Below are 14,501 nucleotides of genomic sequence, written 5' to 3' on the forward strand. Positions count from 1 at the left end.
TACCACTGTTACCATCAGTCTCACTTGCTTTCTCTCCTTCTCTGTCTCTCTCAGACTGTAAGCTCGGTTTGCAGTCTCTAAGATTTGTGCCATGGCCATGCCCATTAAATCGCCCCTTTTTTGTAACTTTCTCTTAATATCAGGGGCTGCTCTGCTCATAAAAATTCCCTTAATAATTGACTCCTGATCATCGGGGTCTGCATTAGTGTTCTGTCGAATTGTGTCCCAAATACGCTGTAGAAAGGCCTCTGGGCTTTCTTTTAAATCCTGTATTAGTTCAGATGGCTTTGCCCAATTATTATGTCGGAGAGCCGAGTGACGGAGTCCATGCAAGAGCAACTCCTTATAGGTGGTAAGGTGGGTCATATCCCCGTGATCATTTGGATCCCACCTGGGCTCTGCTCGGGGGACTTGTGCATCCGGGTCAGGGACATTAATACGATCCCGGTCGTACCGTCTCTGCGCCTCCTCCCTTGCTTTGGACACAACCTGTTGTCTTTCAACCTCAGACAGTAGGGTTCGCAGGAGGACGTTACAATCATCCCAGTCCGGCTTGTGGCTGCAGAGGCACCCCTCAAAGACTGATATAAACCTGCTTGGGTTGGTGGAAAACTCTCCTGCCTGTGCTTTGAAAGCAGCCAAATCCACAGGATTAAAGGGCACATGAGTATAAACCTGCATAGTCGTGGCCGGACACCTGTCCGATCCAGACCGGACGACTTTAGTTTCGGTGATTAAGGGGTATAGGCCAACCATTGGGGACTTACAAGGTGTGGGTGTAGGGGCCGAAGGGGACACCGGCTCTGCCATTACAGTGGGGGTGGGGGTCTGGGGACTAACATTAGCTGCTACCGAACCAGTCGGAGTCAGATTACAGCGCTGTAAAATATCTGGTCGAGTACATAAAGTCAGAAACAAATGCGCATACATATGTTCATTCCATTTCCTTGTTCTCTGACAGAACAGGAGTAACTGAAGGATTGTGTTGTAATTAATTGACCCTCCTGGTGGCCACCACTCCTGGTCCTCTAGTTGATATTGAGGCCAGTCAACTGTACAGAATCGTTTTAATTGGCTCTTAGTCATTGGATCCGCACCAAATACCTTCCAGTTTGCTAGAATGCATTCTAGGGGCGTACACCGTGCCCTAACCCCTGAGCTCTGTCCCTGTCCCATACATACAGGGGAACTCTGGGCGTCCCCAGGTTCCAACAGAGCAAACAAGCCGGATTTCAAAAGGTTCCTACCTTATCCAAGGGACCGGTTCCTCACCGTCGTCCACAGCTGCTCCTCCCCTATGTCCAAGGGACCGGTTCCTCACCGTCGTCCACAGTTGCTTCTCCACTATATGAGTGCGTTTCACCGTTGTGTCCTCAGGGGTCGATCAAATTGCGTCTCCTCCGAGGCCCCCAATGAACTCACCGGTGCGCGCTGGGCGTCGGTTCTCGCCGCAATCCTCGACCTCCAGGAGGGGTCCGGGCAAGGCTAAATAGCAGCCTCGTCGCCCACCCAGGGACGCCAAAAGCTGTTGCCGGCACCCAGTGCCGAGAGGCTAAACAACAGCTGAGGTTGGTTCGCGACCCAGTGTGCTACACCCAATAATCACAACGGGGTGGAGAAGCAGAAAAGTTTATTTGCAGCTGCAAAAAGGTACAGGGAGAATAGAATCTCAAATCCTGCACACAGAGCAGGAAGTTACACAGGCTTTTATACATCCTTTTTCCCAGCATACTTATCCAATAGCAAGCTGCCCTAAGTATCTATATAGCCAGCCAATCCAGTTCCCAGCTAGTTCCCTTGTTCTCTGTGTCATTTGTTGAACCATACATAAAGCTGCTTTATTCAGCATTGTTCTTTCATATCTGCCCTGTTTGGCCTTGCTTAGTTTCAGGCAGTCTGACTCTGCAACATATTGTTGCAGATCCTCAGCATAACTGCTGTGAGTGCCTCCAGGCGGGGGGGCCAAGGACACTTGGGCCTCGTACGCATAACTGCTGCGAGTGCCTCCAGGCAAGGGGGGGCCAAGGACACTTGGGCCTAGTGCGAGGGGGCTTCATCGACACTCGTGGTCTTCCATCCCCTCGAGTTACCTAGTGGCCATGCCCCAGTGTCCCCAACAATGTCATCAGGCTACCACAAGGCAGAAGCACAAGGTATATCTTAGCTGTGTCTACACTGGGACTTCGTTGGCAAAACTTTTTTTTAACACCCCTGAACGACAAAAAACGTCACCCTGAACGACAAAAGTTTTACCAACGAAAAGTGCCGGTGTGAACCTACCGACAAAGCTGCTGCTGCTCGTTGTGGGTGGAATTTTTTTGTCGGCAGGAGAGCTCTCTCCTGACGACAAACAGCAGCTACATTGCGCGGCTTTTAGCAGCACGGCTATAGCGGCACAGCCGTGTTGCTAAAAGCTGCATAGTGTAGTCGTAGCATTCTATTGGATTCCACCTGGAGGGAAGAGAAGGCATGAAGGAGAAAAAATGGCCTATTGCAAGACAATTGCAAAAGTTGTTGCCATCATGGAGACAATTTACAATTGAGTCAAACATCTTGTTCTGGACAGGCAGCAGTAGGAAAAGTGGGTTGCCTCATGTGCCACTATGCACAGGAGATTCTAAGCCTAAATAAGTCACAGATGGGCAGTATTTGGACCACTAGCCTTATTTACTGTGTCTTGGGTTTGGTTGTTTTTTGTGTGAAAATTCTTGCGTGAAAGGCTAATTATTTTAATCTCTACGTTCTCAAACAAAAGGTAGTAAAATAGATGATGTTACTGAGTAAATGCTAATGTCATTCTGATATTCAAGGATTTAATATTTGCAGTATTTATCATATTTTAGCCTGGCTCCCAGTTTCGTTCCTGCTAAACTTTCTTCAAATTTGGCATCCATTTCTTGGCTTTGAGCTTCAGTGAACAGATTCTTCCAATCTCCAACAGTACCTGCAAAAGAACAATGAAATAAACTCATAAATATTCTTGGAAGTATAAGATCACCTGTCAGGTAGCGGTAGATAACAATGAAATGCTGACACAAACAGTTGGAATGACTGAACTTATTACCACATTTCAAATCAATATGAGGCTTCAATGTGGATGGTGTTCTTAAAATTTTAGGTTAAAGAAAACCCTTTGCACTAAATTTTACAGGTATATATGCATGCACCTTTTACAACCAAGGTATTTTCCACACAGAGCTCATATTTTGAAAGAACAGTATTCAGTGCCTGAGTGATCATCCAGCTAGGGATGTCCATTTTCAGGAGAAGAAAATTCATTATCAGCTATGAATTAAATGCATTAGTTCTGCATTTGGGAGCTCCTGAAATGGTCACAACAGTCATGCATCTTATCAAGCCTTTTAAATGTTAATTAGCTCCCATGACCAATTTGGATACCTGTTCTAAACTCTAGGACTATCATCGCTCTGTATAAATGTACCTTTTCTGAAAAGGATGGAACCATATTTTCCATATTTTTCTTGGGATATATTGCTCATTGATTCAAAGGTGGCATTCTCTGCAATAGACTGAATCTTCTCCTCAGGCAGAGAGAACCCCAAAAATTCAGCTATTTGTTTCACTCCTTGAGGTAAGTTCTGAAAAACAAAAATGCGATAGAGTTATGTATAAGTTAAAGCAAACATGCCAGACATTTTCCCTCTATCTTGTCAAATGAATGTAGTTGATAATATTCTCATCCATACAAAGGGCAGAACATTAGAGAAATATATTAAGTTCAGCAGCAGGAGGTTGCAGGAATGGTGGTTACTTTTGATAAGATTTTGGAATGTGCCTCCCTTCCCAAATGGCAATGTGTTAAGTGAATGCTCTCAATCTTCTGCATGGATCTCTTTATTTTAGTATTAATTACTACTGATAACATTTATCTAGCCGCATCAATTAGTATTGTTCTATATAAGCATTGGCATTACCTAACCCAGAGAATTTACAGTTTAAGATCCTCAAACTGCTAACATGGACATGCTTAACTTTAAGCATGTGAACAGTCTCACTGAAGTCAATGGGACCACTCTCATGCACGTGCTTAATGTTGCAGGATCAAGGCTTTCGTGCTTGAGGAGGGAGCTGGGCTAAAGATAGAAGGGCTAGTAGCCAGTGGGAAAACAGGCTGCAACATCATATACCTGTTCTCTGCACAATAAGGTTTTGCCTGGGACAAAATGAAAACTGGATGGGACAAGATGCTTGAGAATATGCTGAAGGGAGCAATTCTGTATCAGAACTGAGTACAAGACCTAATAAGTCTTTTCCATTTTTAACTTTCTACACATATTTACCTCTTTCATTTCTTCATAGGTGATGATCATGATATTCTCTTTATCCATGTGTTTGTTCCAGGCAAGAATATGGTCAAAATATGAGTTCCAGCAGACTAAAATGAAGTTAAGGCAGACAGGTCAAAAACAGAAGATAATTTAAAGTATATTTAAATTGCCCCAAGATGAAATGTACAGGCTAACTTCAACATAGAGTCCTGGAGAGCTTAGATCGTCTAATCCTTCAGTACTCTGTTCTTAGTTCTTTTTTTTTCCTTTTTCTTTTTCTTTGGGGGGAGGAGGGGACAGATGTTATTTTGGAAGTCATTCACTCCAGACTTGACTTTTTACTTTCTTCTTCCAACTATTTTTACATAATCAAGCTATACCGTTTCTACACGACAAGTTTTAAAAAAAATCTGTTTACAACAAATTAATTCTTGAATACATTTTGTAGTAATCAGTAACGCAGCCATGTGTGTATATTCAATCTATCACATAACCAGGCTAACATTGCACTTATGAAATGGCGAAGTTAAAAAAAAATAACCCCAACAACACAGATTTAAGGTCCTGAAAACACTCACCATACGAATAATTTCCTTTACTTTAGTGGGATTATTAATGTGAGTAAATTTTACTCACATGCATAAGTGCTTGCAGGGATAGGCCCTTACAAAATATAAACAATTAGTTTCTACCAGTATACTTTATTTTCCAATAATTGTTTACTAGAATATGGCACAGACTCTTTGTTATATTAAATTTCCTCCATTTGCTTCAGGGGCTGTAAGGCAGTTTATGGTTACGGTTCCCTGATTCTCTGCCCAGCTCAGACCTGGCTCCACGGTAACTTCAAGCAGCCTAGAGGCTACTCTAACCTATGGTAAGTGGCAAAGTCCCCAAGGAACTATTCACCAATTAAGATTAGTCTCTTGACACCACCCCTGTGCCAGTTATAGCGGCAGAATAGTACAAGAATCAAGAATGCCAGCTTTGCATCCATGGAAAGCTCTCCTACATCAGGGAATTTCTCAGCCGGACAGATCCAGCTGATTTCTGGTCTCTTTCCTGACAGAACTGCACAAAAAAAGGGGTGAAATAAAGAGACTTTGCTGATATCATACATAGACACTGTATTATACTGTCAGCAACTTCTCAAAATCCCTGAAATGCACCTCAGTGTCAGAGTAGCTCGTATGACAGAGGGTTTGGCTTGATATTTTGTTAAAGTGCTGTTCTCTGCAAAATGAGTATGTAAAACAAGGCACCTTCTTACTAAACAGGTCTGTTTTCCTAAGTATATACAGTGCCCTCTCTGCTTACTTTCTGAAATAAAATGCATCTTAAAAGGAGTGAAAAGCATTAAACTCTGCCAAATCAGCACAGTTAGGAGAGTACAAGCTGGAATCTATTCCATTTTGTGCAACATCATCATCAAAATAGCTTGCTAAATTGGCATGACAGGCCAGTGGGGTTGTACAGATGTTACTAAGAGTGCAGTTTGGCCTACAGAGTCCTTATCACTGGCAGCGGTGTTGCAGAAGGAAAGAGCCCAACTTGATTCACAAATCCCAGATGGAATTTGAGGAGCTGGCAGTTACATAAAACATTGTTTGTTTGTAAGCCTAGCACTTCTGATCTGGAAGTAATAAAGAGATGTGTACAAAATCCACTATGCCATTTTTACAGTCTATTTTTCCCCTTTACAAGAGAACTTCACTTGAAATGCAGGGTTGCTCTCACTGTCGTTTTCCTTGAGTCTGAGCCCGATTGCTATGAAGCTCCTTGACATGACAGGAAATCTGCAACTCATGTCTGCTCCCATTGCTTTGACAGCATGAACGCTCTTTGGAATACTGTTCTTTCCAGCATAATAGTGCTCTTTGTCAACAGATGATAGTGAGACTAATACTGAGTTCTTCAGTCTACAGAAAGGGGTTTATCTATTTCAGTTGTAGCTCAAACCTCTGCTCAATTATAAATAAAGGGCCAAATTTTCAAAAGTGCCTAAGAGATTTAGAAAACCTGAATCCCATTTTCAAAAGTGATTTCGATATAATGGGCAGATAGGTGCCTGGTGGAATTTTCAAAAGTGCTTGAAGTCTATGGGAATTAGGTACCTAGGTGCTTTTTGAAATCTCGCTAGGCATCTATCTGCATCTTTAGGCACTTATATGCCTTTAAAAATATGGCCTTAGGTGATTAAGTCTCACTGAAAGTCAATGAGGGTTAGGCTCCTAAGTCACTATGGCATTTTTAAAAAATTTACCCCAAACCTTTATTTTGAATTGCTCTAAAATGTGTACCCCTGCTCTGAGATGCAAATGAAAGCAAGAGAAAAAAGTAGCTGAGAAGAAAGGGGGAGAAGCTCACTCATAAATCTAGTTGTTAAGATGTGAAATCGCAAGAAGGATAATGCCTTCCAGAAAGAAAAGGAAAGCTGGAGTTTATCCTTTGTGTGCTGGGGATGAAGTGGAATCCCTGTATACTGCACCATCCTGACCATTTGAATATCTCCACAGCAATACTCCGAGTGCTGAGCATTGCTCAGGGTTGAAGAAGAGTGAAGCACCTTTGACTCCTTAGCACCAGCTCCCCTGCCCTCTCCAACCCAGATCATTAGTTTGAATCTATTTGGGATTAATTTTAACATGATGATCACAGATTCCCTTTTTGGACTGCAGACCAAAGAAGAGTTGAGAACACTGTACTAGAGTGTTTATAAACGCCACTGAGAAACATAGCAAAGATCTAATAACTGTACCTTCTCCACTCATGAACTTCTGAAAGAACTCATCCCAGGAGCTGACATTTGGAAGCATAGGATTTTTGTTGTAGAAGCGGTAATAGGATACAGCTACATCTTTTGGATTTCGAAATAACACCAGTAACTGTTAAAAACAGCAAAGGCACATGAGTCTTTGGTATTTTAAGGTAACCTTTGATCTCAAGGGTCCTGCATTAAAAACGTATCAGCTCCTACAGGAACTGAAATTTGGAAAGTGAGGCCCCAATCCTGCAAATTGATTTGTGTGGAGAGACCTTACACCTGCTTGGAGCCCCTATGACTTCATGGGGGTTCCATGGAGCAATAAGGGCTATCCTATACAGCTCACCTTGCAGGGCTGGGATCTAAGATTTGACCTTTGTGTGAATTACAAACAACAACCAGTAAAAACTGAATTCCACTTTTATAGTGAAAGATGTCAGATTGTGGGATCTGAAAAAGCCAAGTAGAGAACTAGAGTTGGTCAGGAATTTTTCAGGGAAATGTTTTTTCACCAGAAAATGCTGACTGGCCAAAAGTTTTCCCAGAAATTTATTCATTTCTGGTTAAAATGGGAGGGAGAGAGAGGCATGCACACACACATCCCAGAATAGCCAAAGTCCCAACAGTTACGGCATTAACCTGGAACATCAGAGACCCAGGTTCAAGTCTTTGCTCTCCTCAATCTGTTTTTTCACAAAAAAAATTCCACCGTTCTTGGTTACATCCCAATGCCGAACAAAACCAAATGCTGTAACCTTGAATTTTTTTGTGAAACTGAATTCCTGTTTTCCAGGCAATCCTGTAGAGAACTTTTGCCAGAGGAAAACTGGGAGTTGCTTGGAAAGTGAATAATATCAAATATTAAAATGCTCACTTACCTTTGCGTTACTCCCCAAAACAGCCTTGGGAATATTATCACAATGGAGATGTGTGGTAAAAAGACGTGGCGAAGGTAAACTTTTTATTTTCTAAATCAAAACAAAAAGAATATGTGAAAAAAAAGGAATCACAACATGTCTACCTCAAATATGTTGACAATTTATAATATGTGTATGTGACATTGCACCCCATAATGTTTTATGGAAATATGCTTATGAAAGTAAATATGACATAACTAGAATATGTTTTATGCTAGATAGGCCATATAACATATCTCTGCAAAGTTTATGATCTACTGAATATATTCATCCTATTTGTATGCATGTATCATTTTTGTACTCAAAGTTATGTATGTTGGCTGTGTACTTGTTTGATTGTAAGTCGCCTTAGTAAGGCATTTGGTCAGCTTCTTTAGAAAGGAATTTGCAAGTTAAGTGCCCAGTCAAGAAACACTTAACAGACAATGGTTCTTGGAAGACTTCAATCCACATAAGAAGTCTGCCTGAGGACGTTGAAGGTAGCATGTGAACAATGGCTGCCACCTGTAAGCTCTGAGTCATGCATGGACATGTGACTTGCCCATGTGACTCCAAAACTCCATTTTGTAGCTGGTTTCTATATCGGGGAGGGGGTGTCCACCCACAAGAGAAAGTCTATTTCAACCCCTCCATTTTGTCTTCAGCTGGCTCAAGAGATAGCCCTCCACCCCCAAAGGATACCTGAAAGAAACTGGAGCAAAGGAAGGTAACAATAGCAGGGGTGAGTGATTGCTGGATCCAGACTAGAAAGAGACGAGTCTGTAAAAGAAGCTTACTGGAACATCTCTGAGAGTGAGATTTCATCTGTAATCACTTTCTTACTGTATTCGGCACAGGCTTGCGTGTTTTACTTTACTTTACAGGGTGGTTTTACTGCACTCAACACTCGTCCCTCTGCAGTTTAGCCCTACTGAAGTACAGTACCCGCTGCACTGTACTCCAAAGGAGAAGGTTGGATATGATACCTGGACATACCCAAATCTTTAACAATCCTGGGACCCTCCCTTCCCCCAGCCCCACAGTGCTGATGTGTTTTTTTGTTTGTCTCTCTCCTCCGGTTGTTTTTTAATAAGATAATTGTTTTAGTGTGAAAGTAATCTTTATTCCATTAATTGAAAGCAAAGAGAGCCCCACAAAGGAACAGGCAATTTCCTTACAACTTCATAGTGCATCGTCTGCACCAATCACAATCACCTCCTGGCATTACAAGAACTGCACTCCTGAGCATAGCAACAAATCTTAGTGGCTTTCAGCTTCAAATTGCTCCCTCAAGGCATCCCTGATCCTATGGACCCATGCTGCGCCCCTCTAATAGCCCTGGTCTCTGACTGTTCAAATTCAGCCTCCAGGCACTGAGCCTTAGTGGTCCAGCCCTGTGTCAAGCTTTCACCCTTCCCTTCACAAATACTATAGCGCGTACAGCACGCAGCTATAAGCATAGGAATAGTGTTATCGGCCAGGTACAGCCTCCCATAGAGGCAGCGCCAGCGGGCCTTTAAATGGCCAAAAGCATACTTAACAGTCATTCTGCACTTGCTCAGCCTGTTGTTGAACCGCTCCTTGCTGCTGTCCAGGTGTCCCATGTATGGCTTCATAGGCCACAGCATTAAGGGGTAGGTGGGGTCTCCCAGGATCACAGTGGGCATTTTGACTTCCCCTACGGTGATCTTCTGGTCTGGGGATAAAGTCCCTGCTTGCAGCTTCCTGAATAGGCCAGTGTTCCGAAAGGTGTATATGTCATGCACCTTTCCGGACCAGCCTGCGTTAACGTCCGTGAAACACCCACGGTGATCCACAAGCACCTGAAGAACCATAGAGAAATACCCCTTCTGATAAATGTACTCAGTGGCTAGTTGGTCTTGTGCCAGAATTGGAATATGCGTGCCATCTGTCGCCCCTCTGCAGTTAGGGAAGTCCATTTGTGCAAAGCCATCCACAATGTTATGCATGTTGCCCAGAGTCACAGTCTTCTGGAGCAGGATGTGGTTAATGGCCCTGCACATTTCTGTCAACCTGAGTCCAACTGTTGACATTCCCACTCCGAACTGGTTAGTGACCAATTGGTAGCAGTCTGGAATAGCCGACTTACACAGTGCACTCGCCACGCGCTTCTCCAACAGCAGGGCTGCGCTCATTCTTGTATCCTTGTACCACAGGGCTGGTGTGAGTTCATCACACAGTCCCAAGAATGTGGCTTTCCTCAACCGAAAGTTCTGCAGCCACTGCTCATCATCCGAAACGTGCAGGATGATCCCACCACTCAGTGCTTGTTTCCTGAGCCCAAAAGCAGCATTCCACTGTGGTCAGCACCTCCGTGAATGCCACAAGCAATCTCGTGTCATAGTTACTACGCGTGGTGAGATCAATGTCAGACTCCTCTTGCCTTTGTAGTTTAAGGAATAATTCCACTGCCGCTCATGCCGTGTTGGTCAGAGCGAGCAGCATATTGGTCAACAGTGCGGGATCCATTCCTGCAGACCGAAGAGGCAGGGCACGCAGTACACAAACCTGCGAAAGATGGCGCCAAATGCAGACAGAAGCACAGGGATTGCTGGGATGCGAAGCAATGCATCACAGGGCATTGTGACAGGACCCAGGATGCCCCGCAACCCCCTCCGCCTTCCCACAACTCTTAGTAGCAGAAGAGATGCTCTGTGGGATAGCTGCCCAGAGTGCACCGCTCCGAATACCGCTGCAAGTGCCACAAGTGTGAACACACTGTTACGCAAGCAGCTGACGGTGTGAACACACAACAGCAGTTTCTCGTCAATGCTCTCTAAGCGGCGCTGAAACTGCCGGCACAGTAACTCTGCCAGTGTAGACGTACCCTTAGTCCTGCAACACTGTCTCAGATTTTACCCAGGTTTTGCTCCATTGCTGTCAGCCCATATGATCTCTTAACTGAGGTTCTTAAATATTTTCAAACGGTAATTAATTAAGTCTCACAGCACCTCTGTGACAAAAATAAATAATATCTCTGTTTTACAAATGAGGAAACTGAAGAGGAGAGATGAAATGTCTCGCCTGAAGCCAGACACAGAGCTGTCATTAGCGATGTCCTAACTCTGACTCCCAATCTTGTGCATTACTTATAAAACCACATAAAGAAAAGTAACAGTCCATCAGGTGTTACTACTCATGGCTTGCAATTATAACATATAGACACACACAGAGCCATATACACTGTTAGAGTCACACATTCCCCTGATCTTGCAAAGACATAGGGCTTGGCTACACTTGCAAGTTAGAGTGCATTATATCGGCCCCAGGCATCCTAACTTCTGAGGTGTCCACAGGGCCATCCCTAGCCATTTTGGTGCCCTACGCAGGCCCCCCTCACCCCCCACGGGGGGGGCTGTGTAGGGCCCCAGGCCTCTGCAGGGAGAAACTACCCACCAGCTCGCACTGGCAGAGCAGAGCGGGCTGGGGTCAGATCACTCCACTTCCTGCCACCCGGTGAGTACAGGGCAGTCAGGCCCGACCCCACACTTATGGGGTGGCGGGAAGTGGAGTGACCCAGACCCAGCCCACTCTGCTCTGCTTCCTGGGCTCCCAGCTTTGGGGCCCAGGGGGGGAACAGCCCCGCAGCACGCACCGGCAGTGTGGCTGGGAGCCAGCGGAGCGGAGCACACTGTGGCCGGGTCGCTCTACTTATTGCCGCTGGTAAGTGCGGGCCCGATTCCTTGCAGTCCTCAGGGGAGTGGGGACGGGGCTGGGGTGGAGCAGGGGCAGGGGTTTTGGGGAAGGGGTGGAGTGGAGGCGGGGCTGGGGCAGAGCAGGAGTGGGAAGAAGCCAGGTGGAGCAGAGGAAGAAGAGGTGGAGCAGGGGCTGGAGCAGCACGCAGCTGCTTAGGTCACCAGGAAATTTAGTGCCCCAAATCTGCTGGTGCCCTAAGCAGCTGCGTACTTTGCTTCTGGGTAGGGACGGCCCTGGGTGTCCACACTGGCAAGGCACTTAGAGCGCCTGGACTCTGCAGCTGGAGCGCTCCTGGCAATCCACCTCCACGAGAAGCATAAAGCTTGCTGAGAGACGTGTTGCATTACTGCACTGGGATTGGCCTCTGGAAACATCTCATAATCCTCTGAAGTCAAGTGGCCACTCTTCTCATTGTTTTGAACTCTGGAAGGTTGGTTTTTTATGAGAGTATCCAGTTTTGAGAGCTCATTCTTAATCTTTCCCTGTTTGCTGTAGAGGATGTTGATCAGGTGGTTCCGCAGTTTCTTTGAGAGGGTGTGGCACAAGCTGTCAGCATAGTCTGTGTGGTATGTAGCTTGTAATGGCTGCAGGCAAGCGGATATCCCCTTTCAAAGCTCCATTTCTGACAGGCAGCATGTTTATCTTCTCCGGGACACAAAGCAAACCATTACTGTGGAATGCCACTGCTGCCCAGGCATGTGTGTGTGAGAAAGAGGTGGGGGGTGGGGGGGTCTGCTGCCATCTGAACTTACAGGACAGCATGCTGACACACACTGCCCCCCAAAACACACTGTCTCTCCCCCGACATACACACAACACAACTGTCACACTCCACTCCACCCCCCTCCTCCATTTGAAAAGCACGCTGCAGCCACTTACACGTTGGGATAGCTACCACAATGCACTGCTCTCGGTGGCATTGCAAGAGCTACTAATGTGGCCATACCACTGTGCTTGCAGCTGATCGTGTAAACACAGGGCAGCGTTTTCCCTCCTGCGGTCTCCAAAGGCCGGTTTAACTCCCAGCACTCTGCATCTGCAAGTGTAGCCAAGCCCTTAGGCATAGGCTTGACTTCACTTTGGAAAAGTCACACCTTAAACTAGGATGGATAGAAATCAGGAATAATCAGCTAATGACTTCATTAACCTTTTCTTCTCAAAAGATTTTTAAAATATTGCACTCAAAATTGACACTAAGGATTGGAAATTCTAATACAGCAGTAGGAGGTCCAGATTAGAGTTAAAATTAATTTCTGTTCTTTTAGTACACAAAAGTCAATTTCATTTCAAATCACACTTGTTTGCCCGTGTTTTAATCTTTTATAACATGTTCCCACATACAAAAAGTAATTGAGAGAATTACCTTCAAATTACTTGATATGGAAGTGTATACCCTCTCTGTAAAGTGTTTTGTACTTATATGAGATACTGTAAAATATAGACATTTAAAAAAGTACTAGATGCTAAAAATAAACTTCCTGAATTAGTCCATGCTGACCTGAAATTTTTCTGGAACTCCAAATTCAGAAATTGTAAATGCTTTGTTCGTGGTACCTCCTCCCTTAGAACTGCGGATGTCAAGTCATTTAAAATGTGTTCAATCCAATTACTTCCTGAAACATAAAATAACTGTTAGAAGGAGCCAAGCAGGAATTTCAGAACTGTAGCCTGTTAAATATCTAGCATAACTTTCTAAAGAGTCAGTATACTAGTCCTCCATATAACTTGTAGGTGTTCCATTATATAACTTGTAACAGTTGTAGGTACACAATTTTCAGACAGAAGTGTGATTTTTACATTGAGTGTGTCTCTTTAATGCAACATTGGGGGCGAGAATGAAATCCTGTGCTTTGGCAATTACAAGTTAAGTTATATATCCCCCGCACAACTGTACTTTATTTACATTGCCTATGTGCATATAATGGCAACCCTTGTAAGCACTTTAAGGCTGCTGCTTCTGCTATGTACAGCTTGTGAACACAGTGTAAGGATATGCCTACACTGCAATAAAAAACCCATGGCACCAATAGCCTGGGTCAACTGAATCTCACAGCCTGGGTCAACTGAGTCAGGCTCGTGGTACTAAAAATAGCAGTGTAGACATCTGGATTCAGGGGAGCCTGGGCTTTGAAATCCCACAGTGGGGGAAGAAGGTGTCAGAGCCCAGGCTCCAGCCCAAGCACAAATGTCTACACTGCTATTTTTAGCTCCGAGTCCCAAGTCCTGTAAGCCTGAATCAATTGACCTGGGCTCTGAGACTTGGTGCAGTGGGTCTTTTATTGCCGTGCAGTGACTCAGATCTTGTTGCTACACAGAATCTCCTTCATGTAGGAGGAGGAGATCTTTGCTGCAAGACTGAAAAACAGAGAAGTGAAGATAAGGTTTCCCTGCAACATCCTCAAACTGCCACCTGCTCTTTCTCTATTCCCCAGTCAGCTCAGTTACTACACATATGCTTCCTTTTGGGTTGGCAGGGAAGGGTAGAGCACGGGCTGTGCTCAGGAGTAACTATCTGTGGCAAAAAAAGAGTATTACTGGGAGAGGAATGCCTTTGTCCAACAATCACACGATCCCTGCAAGGGTACTATCATGAGTCTGGGAGAGCCAAGTTCAAGTTCCTTCTTCTCATCAGGAAGAGGAGGAATTCATCTGGGAATCTTCCACATCCCAGGTGAGTGTCCTAAACACTAGGCTAAAGGTTCATAGATTCCAAGGCCAGAAGGGATCACTGTGATCATCTAGTCTGATCTCCTGTATAACACAGGCCATAAACATCCCCCAAAGAATTCCTAGAACATATCTTTTAGAAAAACATAATCCGTCCCCTCCCCGCCC

At 44.6% G+C, this 14,501-nt stretch overlaps 1 protein-coding gene across 1 annotated transcript; it reads right to left on the reverse strand.

Annotated features, from left to right (window-relative positions):
* Positions 1-1,613: 1,613 nt before the first annotated feature.
* On the reverse strand, positions 1,614-13,248 carry LOC125628934 (sulfotransferase 6B1-like; the record flags this gene model as incomplete). The annotated part of the gene is made up of 6 exons (XM_048834158.2): positions 1,614-2,944; positions 3,443-3,599; positions 4,302-4,396; positions 7,048-7,174; positions 7,932-8,021; positions 13,165-13,248. Coding segments are annotated over 6 exons (684 nt in total), but the record flags the coding sequence as incomplete, so codon positions are not given.
* Positions 13,249-14,501: the final 1,253 nt, after the last annotated feature.

This window comes from Caretta caretta, chromosome 3 (genome assembly GCF_965140235.1).
Source record: "Caretta caretta isolate rCarCar2 chromosome 3, rCarCar1.hap1, whole genome shotgun sequence".
NCBI lineage: Eukaryota > Metazoa > Chordata > Testudines > Cheloniidae > Caretta > Caretta caretta.